A 13,710-nucleotide genomic window follows, 5' to 3' on the forward strand; every position below is an offset into this window, starting at 1 on the left:
TAGATATACTTTTTAAACATTAAAAAACAAAAAAAGTAATTCCCCTATCGCATTCTCATTTAACAAATACATGCAACTATTCCCAGGCTGCCTTATTAAAATAGAACTTATACATTGATCATGCAGATATAACTAAAACTTGATGAATCCATGCCATGTTGTGATTATTAAACCTGAGAGCAAAAGAAAAATATTTCTGAACAAAGAAGAGAAACAGAATGATGAACTGTTCAGGCTGCGGTGCAGACAGAAGCCCACAAAGCTAATGAGCCTGATGACGACGCAATCCGCCGAGCAGAGGAGGAACAGATGCCACCTTGTAAAGACCACATGGCAATAAAAACCCTACACCACACTGATTAAGGAAGTTTTGTTTTATGTATATGCTTTTTCAAATTAATAACATAATTATTTCCCTTCCACCAGCCAGCAGTGGCACAAGATCTTTGTCAAAATACAACAATCAGTGCAAAAGTTTTATGTCTTAGTCTGCTTTTACATGGGAGGGTTTGAAAGAACATTGATTCTAAGTTTTTTCCCTCCAGTAATGATTTTATTTCTTGCTTTAAATGCATGTTGTGATTTTAGCCATGTCTGCTTGCACCAATATGCTTCATTTAATAGATTTGTTATTTTTCCTCTTTCAATCATGAAGAGTTTTCTTTAATCCATACCCCCATTAATTTGGAAATTTAATTGCTACAGAAAATATTACATTTCATTTCAATAATATGGTTTTCAAATAAAATACATTTATTGCATTACAGAATATAATCTTTGCAAGTTATTTCAGCTTTTACTGTGTCTTTGACAAAATAAAGGGGAGAAAGAAGAGATATTGATGTAGTTCTTCATTTTAAACAGGAGGAATTTATAGTTATAGTTGACTCTTAAATTTAATTCATGTGAAGGCTAGTCTGCATTCTAGAATGTGATTCATTATTTTATTTAAAATATATTAAATAAATATCCCGAAAGAAACAGAAAAACTAAGGTTACATTCGCGCAGCAGACAAATCTGACCTAAATCTGATTCTTTTGCGAAGTCTCCATTCTTCTTCTGCAGAATGAGTGACCCCGAACTCGACCCCAAAAATTCAGATTTTGGGGCCAAAATAACCTGCACTTTGGGGTTGGAGACCGTTCACTCAGAAGTCTGAATGCAGATTTCACCAAAAAAAAATAATCTGAATGACCATCTCAAACTGCTGAGTAGACGTAGGCCGAGTTGCTCATAATGAAAATGTGCTTTTGAAAGAATGAGAGTTCTGCAACTTTCAAATGCCCCACCGTAATGAAGCTAAGATGGCAAGGCATTTACATTCTAAAGTGACATGATCTAGCAAGATTTAATCTGGCTCAGTGTTTCTCATTCCTCATGCCTAGCACTGTTTTAATTTGCAAAAATATTATCTCACTTCTAATTACAGTTCTCATTTTACATTTGCTTACATCCTACAAGCTTTAAACTATATTTTCCAGTAAATAGTTGACAGACAAGTTTGGAACATCAGGCATCCTGTTTACAAGTGTTCAGTGTGTTCATCATTTCATTCTTCTGAGCTCCAATCTGACTTCTGAAACCTGGATGACTGAAGCATCAGAGCTTCACAATACGAGGGGAAATCGATGGTACCTTTTGGGCTTCTTGGGCTGAGAGCATATTGTGTCACCTTCTTAAATGAAAAATGAAGGCGGGGGAGAAATGAAACTCAGAGGGGTGGAACGAGTCACAGCGGAGACTTTGTCGACATGATTCCTCCACCACACCTCATCACCCTCACCTTAACTATAAGCAGCACCCAGCTTCCTGCAGACTGAACAGGCCAGGGTAGGACCGTTCAGGAGAAAGGCAGACAAGGGCGGGTGGAGGAGGATTTACAAATAGGCCACAACCCTCAAGAAACCATAATTAATAAAGCTGCCAGAGCTGGGTCACCTCTGAAGAGGCACTGAAGGGGCAACTCATGGGATAGCTGACCTTCACCAGTGACGAGAGATTTTCAAAGAAATTTCTTGTCAGTTCACAATCTTTTTTTAAGAAGGCAAACAATGAGATGAAAGTAATACCCTATAAAGCATTGAAGTCGGTCTGCCAAGAAAAAATAAACTTTTACAAAAATGAAATTTTTCTAGGAATAAGTTACATTAGTTTTACCCTGGTCTAAGAGAGTAAAGCTACAGTGGATTGAATTATATTACTTACAGCATTGCAAAATTCTGCAAACATAAAACTCTTCTTTTTTGCAGGTTTTATGTGCATACTATGTACAATCACTTTGAAATTGCTGGGCACAATTTTTTTTATTTTAATACAGAGAGAATTTCACTCTAAAAAATGTTATGAGTTAAGTATAATCTGCATGTTACAGGCACTATTGCAGCTTTGTGGGCTTTTTGTTAATATAATGCAATAATACCAAGCATAAACAGAACAAAAAGCAGAAAGCCCTACCTGAGATGGGATCTGTTGAAAAAACACGAAAGGTTAAAAAAATTAGAGGGTGACTATTTTTCCACAACATTTAAGACACCATAATAATATTTTATAATAGTCTAAAACAAAATAACAAGACTTGTGCAGTTGGCAAATTTTGCAGAAAAGTAAAAATGTTTTCTTTGTCATTGGTGGTAAATATATTATAAAACAGACATTCAACACAGAAGTAAAAATCTAATATTTACTTCATGGCAGTTCGTTATTAGAAAATGCGCTTATCTCTTAGCAACAAATTAACAACAAACATTATTGTTCAAAAAACATAAGATTTCTTCTGCTCTTTTGAAATACCGCTCATCTGCTTAGACACAAAAAAAAATACAGTTGGCAAATATTGCAAAAGTAAAAATAAGATGTTTACTTCATGGCACTTTTCTACCAGGAAACATGCTCATCTCTTAGCAACAGACTAACAACAAATATTGTTATTGTCTAAAAATGTATTCTTCTCCTCTTTTGAAATACTACTTATGAATTGTAGTTGGTGAATTTTGCATTAGAGTTAAAATGTTATTTGTCATTGGTGTAAATAAAAAACAGACATTCAACACAGAAGTAAAAATCAGATGTTTACTTCGTGACACTTTGCTACCAGGAAACACGCTCATTTCGTAGCAACAGATTAACAACAAATATTGTTATTGTTTAAAAATCAATTCTTCTGCTCTTTTGAAATACTATTTAAGAAGTACAGTTGGTGAATTTTGCAGAAGAGTTAAAATGTTATTTTTATAGGTGTAAATATATTATAAAACAGACATTCAAAACAAAAGTAAAAATCAGATGTTTACTTCGTGGCACTTCGTTGCCACAAAACACGCTCATCTCTTAACATCAAATTAATAAGTACAACTTAAATTGTAGATGTAAGATTAATGTTTACACAAATGCACACTTTTAAAGTTTACCAATGTTTCTTTTGCTTGGCCCCCGGGTGAAGACTGAATTACTGGCAGTGTTGGATGATGATGCAATAGTCAGCAACGGTCAGCTTCATGGAATTACAGTAAGCTGCTTTGTCAAAATTGAGAGACTCTATTGGGCTCCAGGATACCAGCTCCCTCGTGGGATTAGTGTGCAATTTACTAGATCAGAATGTCGTCAAAAACTTTGAAAATAACCATGTTCTAAACTGGGAACGCCTGTGGGATTACACAGTAAACGTCTCATTTACTCACAGGAATATGACTAATCAATGTTGGCAGTGGATGTTCACAAATATTTCCAACAAGCAATTATACTAAATTTGTCTGCAAGGCATTTTAGAATGTGTTTGTGGGTGCCAGGTGCATGTGAAATCCACTCTTGTCTATGAAAAGAACTGCAGTGATCGACTGGAAGCTTGAGAGCCAAAAATAAATCTGGATTAAGCCACTGCATAGTCCATCAGAGGTTCAGCTGGATATGGTTTGGTTTGCACACGGATCTGAACAGTGTTCAGCTGATGCTATGCATCATGCTGAATCACATGCTCTTAGTGTTTAGAGGTAATCCACACAACAGCAAAGGTTACAAAGTCAGGCTTTAAAGTGCCAACATCAAAACAACTGCATATGTTGTAAAATCACATGAAGTACTCTCAGTCTGAGGATATAGATTAACTCAATCACTTTATGAAACTCCACAAACAGAAAACCAACATGCTGAGAGCTCTAGAAATGCAAAACAAAACCATTCATTAAATGAATAAATTGAAGAAATGCAAAGCTTTTAGTGACAGTGTCCTAGTGAAGTATTAATTACATTTATTCTTTTCATTGCTGCTTTTAAAGGTGGGGATGGAGGGCGTGTGTGTGGAGAGGGGATGGTGTGGGGACTCCGATCCTTGAATGGCTGTAAACAGCATAATGGTGTAGTACTGTGATGATGCCATGCTGAAGGAGTGTTTGAAAGAGTATGAGCTTCTTAAAGAGACAGAGGCCCAATTTTAAGGTGTCAAATTACAAAGTCAAATTTCTTTTCAGTTATGTTTGATAAAACAGCATTTTCATAGCAATGGAAGGAAACATAGTTACTTGATGTTGCTATGAAAATGCATAATTCCCCAACCAATTAAACATGTACTTTTCATCTAAATTACTAAATCCTTTAAAACTCATTAAGAAGGTCTCATTTGTCTAATTTAAATTTCTTTTCATGCCCTTTTATTATGATTTGATTAAAGCATATTTTGCTCAAATCTACCTTTAAAATAACTAGAGTTCGTACACATTTTCCCGTTATACGTACACATTTTACAGTAAAGTTCAGGGATCTTCAGTGAGTCTCTAAAGGCTTCTGGCTGCATCTCTTTCTAAGATTTCCTAAAACACCTTAAAGGCATTTTGCGTTTTTTAGTTGAATGTGTGAGATTGTCAAATTGACATGTGTCAATATGACAGTGTGATGTGTGTGTGGGTGTTCAGGTGGACTGACATGTGCCTTTAACTAAGAGACTGCTTTTGTCAGTCTAACATAAAAGAGATAGCAGTAGAGTGCTGCACGATTTTCATGCCTTTGTGGTGTTTTCTATCACAAAAGAAACTCAGGAGCTTTTTCACAGTTTCACCAGTTTTACGATTACCTGTCAGAACAAAGCTCCTGTCTACTGGAGGCAATGAAGATTAGCACAGACTTGCAAATGTACACAAACGAAGTTACTGACGATACTAAAATCATTTAAGTGAGGCAGAACAAGGCTATTTTTCTAGTTATAGGTAGGTCTGAAGCCTTCCTTAAAGTAATGTGTATTTTCTGGCCTAGTTCAAACAATCCTGAATTGAAGAACTGAACTTCAAGAGGTGTCCTGGTGTTCATTGAGCTCCTTTAGACGCATGATGGAAGTTTGAGAATTCCCATTCTTACAAAAGCAAACCCAGAGCTTCTGTAGGGAGATTCTGCTGGTTGATTGTCATCATCAATGAAAGAGTCTGGTGGGAGCAGTGGCGGTTTATCCATCATCTTCTGCTGTTGAACTGTATGGATTGATCATTTTAGGATTTGAAGCAAAACAAGCCAGAATTGCATGATGACAAGGCTGCAAACTAATCACACCAACGTATTGCTGGTGAGACAGCAAGTAATTTATTACCTTCTTAGTTCTGCGCCTGTGATGTACATTCTGTCCCACAACTGCTCTGACTGCACCTGAAAGAGCTCACTTAGCTGCTATACCAAACAACCCAAAATCAAATTATTAAACTACATATAGAAATAAGTGTTACAAAAACATACCTCTATCCAAATTGTGCAGTTCTTCAATTCAGTATTGTTTGAACTAGGCCAGAATATACACATTACTTTAAAGAAGGCTTCAGACCTACCTATAACCAGAAAAATAGCCTTGTTCTGCCTCACTTAAAATCAGTATCGTCAGCAACTTCCGACCTGTTATCAGTTTGTGTACATTTGCAAGTCTTTTCTAATCTTCATTGCCTCCAGTAGACTTGGTATGTGTAAATGGTATACCATCATCCTGCCACAATCCTGTGGGCAGTAAATCTGCTCCCATATGTTTAAGTGTCCTAATTATGCAAATGAGTCACCCATTAGAGGTGTAGCAAGATTTAGAGAGCCACTGGTAGAAGGATGCACCACAGCTCAGACCCATTTCTCATGACAACTAAAAGCATGTTCATTTGATGTTGCATTGTTAGGTGCTACATATTAGATAAATTATAATGTTATAATGCATTTCTTCCATCCATCAACCCATGCAGGAAGCTGGAAAAAAATTGTGTCCAAAACACAAGAGATGAAAAACTGGTGTTTAAATTTTGCAGTCATTATTGTCATTACTGAAAAACCCCAGACAAAGCCTTTCCTAGAATAATGAGCGTCTCTTGACAGCAGACTCTTTCATCCTTCAGTTGACATTTGAATTAAAAATACACAGAGCAAGATCTGATATAAATCACTCAGGGAACAGACAAGTATGTGCAAAGAGCAGACAGAGACCACCCATGGTCAGGACACCGAACTCTACTGCGTGTCTTCAGGCAATATCAAAAAGATAAAGCAAAAGCTAGTTGTATTGAACCTACAAAAACACGAAGAGAAAAAGTTGTTTGCCAGGAATAATAATAATAAAAAAAAAACACTTCAAAGCTTCTTTTGACCCTGCAAAGCTTCATCTCACTTTGCAAATCCTCCTAAAGACACTTACAGCGTTTTCAGTTTACAACTATTTTTACCCTCATATTGTTAAAGGCAAAAATATATCACAAAAAAATGACAGGATGAAGCATTCAGCAGAGAAGCTGTGGGACTCATACCAGCAGTTTGAGCACTGGTTTTTATGGGCGACACACATCACTGACAAACAGAACCAGCAGCTCATGGTGCAAAAGATAACTGGCAACAGCTGGGTGCCTCTTACTCAACTTAAGGGTCATCAACATTTAACATAACTTTAGTGGCTTTGCTGGATTCACTTTATCTACTGTGCCACTGTTGGTTTAATTATGCACTGTAATATCACACTCATCTTAGTGATTTCTGAAAAAAAAAGTTTAAGGTAAATGGAAACTCAATCTGAACTTCATCACGAGTTTTCTTGCTTCTTTTGATGTGGAAGAAAGTAAAACAAATGTCAGTCTGGGGCTGTGCATACAGATTAACACACTCACACACACAGTTATGAAAGAAGGTCCTTCCTCTAGGGCTGAAGCCCTTAGGTATCCCCTTTCATCTTCTCTCTCTGTCTCTGTCACTCCCACCATTTTCTAAACAGTCACCAAGAACACAATCTGACATATTGAATTATAGTCAGCCGTACAACACAAAGGCAAACCAATAGTAAAACAAAATAGGCTAAAATTGTTAGTTACTGCCAGTACACATCAGAACAGGGGTCTTACTGCCGTGGATTCCTTCTCCGCTGGTGAAAGAAACCCCAGAATTTTCTTGTTTTTTGCTTAGCATGTGTAGCATTTATCTCACAAGTACAACTGAAAACTTGCTTTTTAGATCCGTCATAGAAAATGTTTTCAGATTTTTGGAAGAATGACAAGATACTTATATTTTCTACTGCTTTTAAGATTGCTGCTAAAAACTATTTAAAGTAGCACAACTTCAGGATCTCTGTGGTTCATGACTACATACCTATTTTTAATGTACAACTTTAAAGCAGAGAAGCTTTTGAAATGATGAAACTAACCAAATTGTAAATACTACATATTTGAGATTATCCAATAAAGTTAGCATTATTTAGGATTGTTAATAATCTAAGTTGCAATCTAATTTGTCTAGTTTTTTGTCCTGTTCAAAAGAGAAGATAGCGTCTCTTCAACTACTGCAGAATTTGGTTGCAAAAATGAAAAAAAAGAGAGAGATTACGCCACACCATTTTTAAGTCTCTGCTATGGCTATCTGTATATTTTAGAATCAATCAGCAGTGGCTTTTAAATGATTTTTCAAAGGCATTAACAATTAAAGTTCAACATGTTCCTTATATTACATATCCAAACTCCTGGGGTCTTTTGAAAAACATCCTGATGACACCTGAACAATACAACTGTATTATTTTTGGTTGTTGCCTGGAGAAAATTCTTTCTGAAGCTATGAAGGCAAAAGATATCTACTAAGGTTTTTAAAAGTTAATTACAGTTGTAATTTTATTATGCTTTAAGGATCGAACACATTTTATTTACTTATTCAGTGAGTTTTATTGATCAAGTAATAAAACCCATCAGCTGTTTAACTCGAATGTCAATTTGTTCAATTTCTTTTTATTTATTTTTTAATTACCTTTGACTATAATTTCTTATGAGAATCTATGCTCTTTAGTATTTGTATTTCTGTACCGATGTCTCAGCAACTCAGCTGCATTTCTTCTGTCCATCAGCCCAGATGGTCTTTATTGTCCCACGCAGATAAACCTGCATCACGCCTGTACAGCTACAGATTTATGTACAATTTGTGTTCTCCAGAAGAACACAAAACAGTTTTTAGCTCAACTGTTTGAGCTTTTTGAGCTCAACTGTTTTGTTTCTTTGATTGTGTTTATTCGTCACTTTCTGTTTGCCTTATTTAAAGTACTTTGTCCACCTGAAATGTGTATAAAAGTGATATAACAAAGACTGAATGATAATTTAACACATGGATATGTGAAATCATCAGAACTACATAATAACCCACTAAATTCTGAGAAGTCAAACCTTTTTCAGTCTGTTTAGATTAAAGGACCTCTGAGGCTCTGCTGTAATGTAAGAGTGAAGCTGAAATAACATTTCTGTTCTGTACAGCGACAGGTGCGCCTCTATGGATTAGACATATTTTTCTGTCACATCCTACATATCTTGATTTAACTGAGATCTGGGGGGATAGAAGGCCACATAAAGTTAAATTCATTGTCATGTTTCCTCAGATCCTTATCAAACCATTTCTTGCCAAGTGACAAAAGGTATTACCCTTCTGAAATAGATTGGCGCCATCAGGGAATAATGTTTCTATGACAGCGGCTTTCTTGTTTATAATAATGTTTATGTATGTGGTACATCTCAAACATCCACATACAGCTCGGCTTTCTCCCAGAGCAATTCTAGTGTCCACCTTTCCAACATAGGGACACATGGAGACTGAAACGAGGGCAGTCATATCTCTTTGTTCCATGATCGATTTCTGTAACTCATGATCATATTGGTAGATATGAGTTGATCTGATTGATTCAATACAACCTGTTATAAAGGGACAGCAAAGCGTTAAAAAGCTGTCCCTTTGGTGTAAAATTTTTAATAAGATGACAGAAAAGATCTTCATGTTGGCATGGATTAACAGAGTGCTGCCACTCCTCAACCTTTTTCTGTTCACTGATGGTCAGTTATTCCTTCAGCAAGTAGGAATAAATGTGGCATTTCTGTATTGAAGAACAAAAAAATAGACTAGGTTATTCTTATATACATCAAGGTTAAGCTGTAAAATTTCACATCAGCTGATCCCTATCAGAAACCCTTACATCAGAATTGAAAGGTTTCCTTCATCTTTAAACCGCTTGCTTTGTGTAATATCCCTTCCTCTTTCTACCCAGAGCCACTCATAACTTTTTAATTAAGTTATGACTACTCAGTGAACACATTCTGCATTGAAGTTTAAAACATTTTAAAAATTTTAAAATATTGACAAGTTCTTACGTTAAGGTCCTCCAGGTTCAGGGGGTTGAGATACTGATTGTTCCTTTTCCATAAAATAGGCGGTCTCCGCTCTCCTGTGATGGCGCAGGTCATCACGGCGCTCTGTCCAACGGTAACTGTTGTGACGCTGACTTTCTGCTCATCTGGGAGGTTCAGCAGGTAAACATCTGTTTAGGAGAAAAAAAACAAAGGTAAAAAATGATATTCAAGCAGAGGAAAGTAAAGTAATGTAGTGGGTGGTTGGTGGTCGTCTTCAAAGTGTTGGTGTGAGGACGCTTCAGTTGGACAGCAAAGAATTTTATTTTTGAAACGCAGTCCGTTTCAAAACAATTGAATTATGAGGAGCGTCAGCCCAAGAGGAAACAAAAGGTTACATCACCAGTTTGGTAGTATTTTGGATGGTTAATGTAAAAATGAATAATTTTTTTGATACCAACTGATATGAAATTATATTATAATATGCTTTTTAGCCATATCACTGAGCTCTAATGAAGCTTGAAGTCTTGCTTTAAGATAGACTGTCGGTTTGTTCTTTAGAGAGGGAACAGAGTAACAAGAAAATGTACTTCAGTTCCAATACTTCAGAATAATATTATTCAAGTAAAAGGGGAAGTAAAACAACTTCTAAATATGTGTTTTTTCCAAGAACATACTGAAGTAAATGTAATTAGTTATTACCCACCTCTTAACACAAGTAACAGAAAACTGTAAATAAATTGGGCTAAAAGACAATAAATGTGAGATCACTCATTTTCCTGGTCAGATAAAACATTATCTAATTTTTGAGATAATGTTGCTCATTTTTGCTCATTCTTATTGTGTTTCTTTGCTTTCAAATATTTACTGAAAGTCAATAAATTTACAGCTCCAATTTTTTAGCCATGAAAACAAACCCAACTCATTCAGGAAGCAGCTGCTCTTCTTTTCTGCTGACTGCAAACATCTCGTCTTACTTGTGCTGCTTGGTAACTTGAAGCTGGCTTATTTTTACACATGCTTGCTGTCTGTAACACAGGTACAGACTTTTTGTTGTTTCTTAGTTAAGAAAAGGGACTAAGAGAAGAATCTGTACATCTGTTCAACTGACCAGAATTACCACATTCCTCTTCTTTGCATTCATGATTTAATTATAAAAGACCTGGTGGTCAGAAGGTAGGACAGCTTTGCTACTTGGTGCTTTGGAAGAGACCGTAAGGGCAGTGTACAATCATTCATTCTTTGGTATTATGTAATGTGGTCCATGAGATGATGATTTTTAATCTTTCTCTTGGGTAATGAACAATGGAGCAAAAGGAAACAGAGACTCAATTTGTTCTGCTCCTCAGGGCATGAAATACAAAATCTAATGAAAGAGAAGGTCCAACAGACAGTGCTCACTTGCCACAGCCTGGAGAATAACGATGCAAGCACCTTTAATTAAAGTGAGACTGCTGTCGCTCGGAGACCAATGGCTTCTCATGTCTTTAAACTTGCCTTTGGTATGCTGTATCTGTGATTTTGTTGCATCTAAACAGAGAACTGGGAAAACTTGTTGAAAACTCCTGTCTGTTCACCAGTCAGACAGGAGACATCAGACGACTCGTTCCAAGAAGAAACTGCAATCACTATGCTGCTTCCAACTCACTGAATTTGTGAGGTTGTATAAACACCTAATTAAAAGTCTTGCCTTAAAATTTTATTTGACATATTACATGAATTAAAAGTAGTCAATTAATTACAGTGGAACAAACTAAAAACATTTCTGTTCTATCATTCAGCACAGTTCCTGTCCTGCTCCAAAATGACCACAACTCTCAGCCAACCCCTCTGTAACGGCTGACAAAGACCGGTCGTGATGAGCACCTAGAGGCTGGTGCATTGGCAAGTACTTACATCAGACTGCATCAAATATTACAGGTGTTACTGCACAGTCCACAGCATATACAGTATAATTCAGAATCAAGCATTGCTAAAGAAAAAATAACTTCAGAATTGATTGTGGCATTGGATTTTTGCAATTAAAGTGAGACCACAGGTTTAAAAAAAGTCAGGAAAATGTTACATTTACTCATTAAAACATACATGTAGATAAAAGCATTTATGTTCTTGTCCCAAAAATCCTTAATGCCAAAAGTCATTGAAGGGGCTGAGGAGACTCCGGTTCTTACATATGTATATAAAAGTTGATCTACAAAAGAGAGTGAGACTTTTTAAGTAAAGATGCAACTAAATTTTCTTTATTGAATGAAGATTGGTTTTTGAGTGGTTGACAATTTCAGCTTATCAGCATGAAAAACTGAGAACTCTAAAGAGGATCAAAGGTATTCCAGTCCTTTCACAGTCAATCTTTGGAAAATTGTAGGAATATATTAAATTAATACAATTTGTATCTGCAATTACTGATGTGTCAATAATTTGTTACATCAAATTATTCCTATCTGTTTCCCCCGCTGAGGAATCCCAGACTCCACACAGCAGGAACTGCAGGTGCTCACTCTCAATAAACTGCTTTGATTCACACTAACGTTTTGAAATCATTCTTATATGCAATATTATGATAACAGGTAATATTATGACCTCACTACATCAGGCTACGTGTGCAATTGGCTGTCATTAACACATCAAAATACCAGCACCTCTGTGTTCAGAAATTCACTGGGGTGTAAATGTTTTTCACACCCCAGTTTTTCATTTAGTTTCAAAACACTTATCGGTTGACAAAGATTTACTAAAGATTCATTTACCAATTTGAATATATTCCACTACTTTAGCCAATTTAAGAATTGGGTAACCTGTTTACAAGTATCAATTTCTCCTCCTCTGTAGATAGCTTGCATTTTCTCAAATAATTAATTTAGTAAAAACACATTTCTGTTGCTCTGCTCTTGTTCCATATTACACTTTATTCTTTTGGAAATTAAAATCTACTACTCGTGTTTGTAACATAGTTTGCAACACATAGGAACACATAGGAATTCTGAAATCTGAAGAATTGTAAAAATAACCAAAAAAAGTGAAACAGAAAAAAATATTCCTTAGTTAAAGATTGTTTCCTCTATATTTAACCACTGACATCTACTGATAGTGTTACTGTTACATTTCACAATGATAGTTTGGGAGAGTATCCAATATAAGGAAGAGATTTCACACATATATAAAAAAAAATTAAAAGCATACAAACTACCTTGGGATGAAACATTTAATCTTAGCAACAGTAGAAAAAATAAAGATAAAAGATTAAAGCCAGTTAAGAATTTAAAAAAATGGATCTTATATCAGTCACACATTAATAATTGTCCTTCTCCTAACACTGATAACTGAGCACATCCACACCCAATGTTGCCATTTGGAGCTCTTTGATGTGCTAAGGTTGCAGTGGGTGGATATGCTGACAAAATCTCCTTCAATAATGTCCTCCCTAACCATTCAATTACAGCCTCCTTGTATCTTAATGCTTCTGGAATACGCTGCGAGCAACAAACTCGATTTGCCGCTGATCCCTGAGGGGATAGAAATGTGTGAAGTTATAGTGAGAATTTAAAGAAGAAAGTAGGAAGACTGTCAACCAGGCAGGCTCCATCACAGCTTCAGCAGCTCGGTGGAGGAAGTAGTGGAGGAAAAAAAAAAAAAAAAAGAGGGATAGTATCCGACCTGAATTAGAAACTCTTCAGGGAGATGGGAGTCTGAGCAGCTGGAGGTGGCTCGGCCCAGCTCCACCTCTGTGAGAGATTTATCAGTGGAAGGAGTAGCATTCGGGTTGATTTGAAGCCGGAGGGACTGAGCCCTCTGGGAGGGATCAACCTCCACCATCCAAACTGTAATTAGTGATTAACGGGAAAGTCCAGACTTTTGATTTACTCTGCACTTCTCCCAGGATGGGATGCTGGTCAGTGACACGGTGAGAGGTAAATCACCAATTGTTCTAGAGGCAACAAGCTTGTCAGAGAAAAACAGCCTGGGACTAGAGGATGGTGCAAAGGGCCGGCAGCATGAAGACAAATTACACCAAGGTTGCTTAACCAACCCTCTCACTCCATCCTCCATCATGCTCCGTTGAACTCCTTCTGAAATGCTGCTCACTCACTCACTCAGTTCCTCTTCACCAACTTTCAGTCCTAACAC

At 36.5% G+C, this 13,710-nt stretch overlaps 1 protein-coding gene across 2 annotated transcripts in view; it reads right to left on the minus strand.

The window, feature by feature from the left end:
* fstl5 (follistatin like 5) overlaps positions 1-13,710 on the minus strand; it is a 189,934-nt gene that overhangs the window by 56,064 nt on the left and 120,160 nt on the right. Inside the window, exons 7-8 of one of the 2 annotated variants that reach the window (XM_005800578.2) lie at positions 9,610-9,776; positions 2,456-2,467 (exon numbers count right to left, since the gene is read on the minus strand). In XM_005800578.2, coding sequence (XP_005800635.1) covers positions 2,456-2,467; positions 9,610-9,776 — 179 coding nt within the window. The remainder of the gene's footprint in view (positions 1-2,455; positions 2,468-9,609; positions 9,777-13,710) is intronic. The other variant, XM_023328922.1, reaches the window with a different exon arrangement.

The sequence above is a fragment of the Xiphophorus maculatus genome, chromosome 23 (assembly GCF_002775205.1).
Source record: "Xiphophorus maculatus strain JP 163 A chromosome 23, X_maculatus-5.0-male, whole genome shotgun sequence".
NCBI lineage: Eukaryota > Metazoa > Chordata > Actinopteri > Cyprinodontiformes > Poeciliidae > Xiphophorus > Xiphophorus maculatus.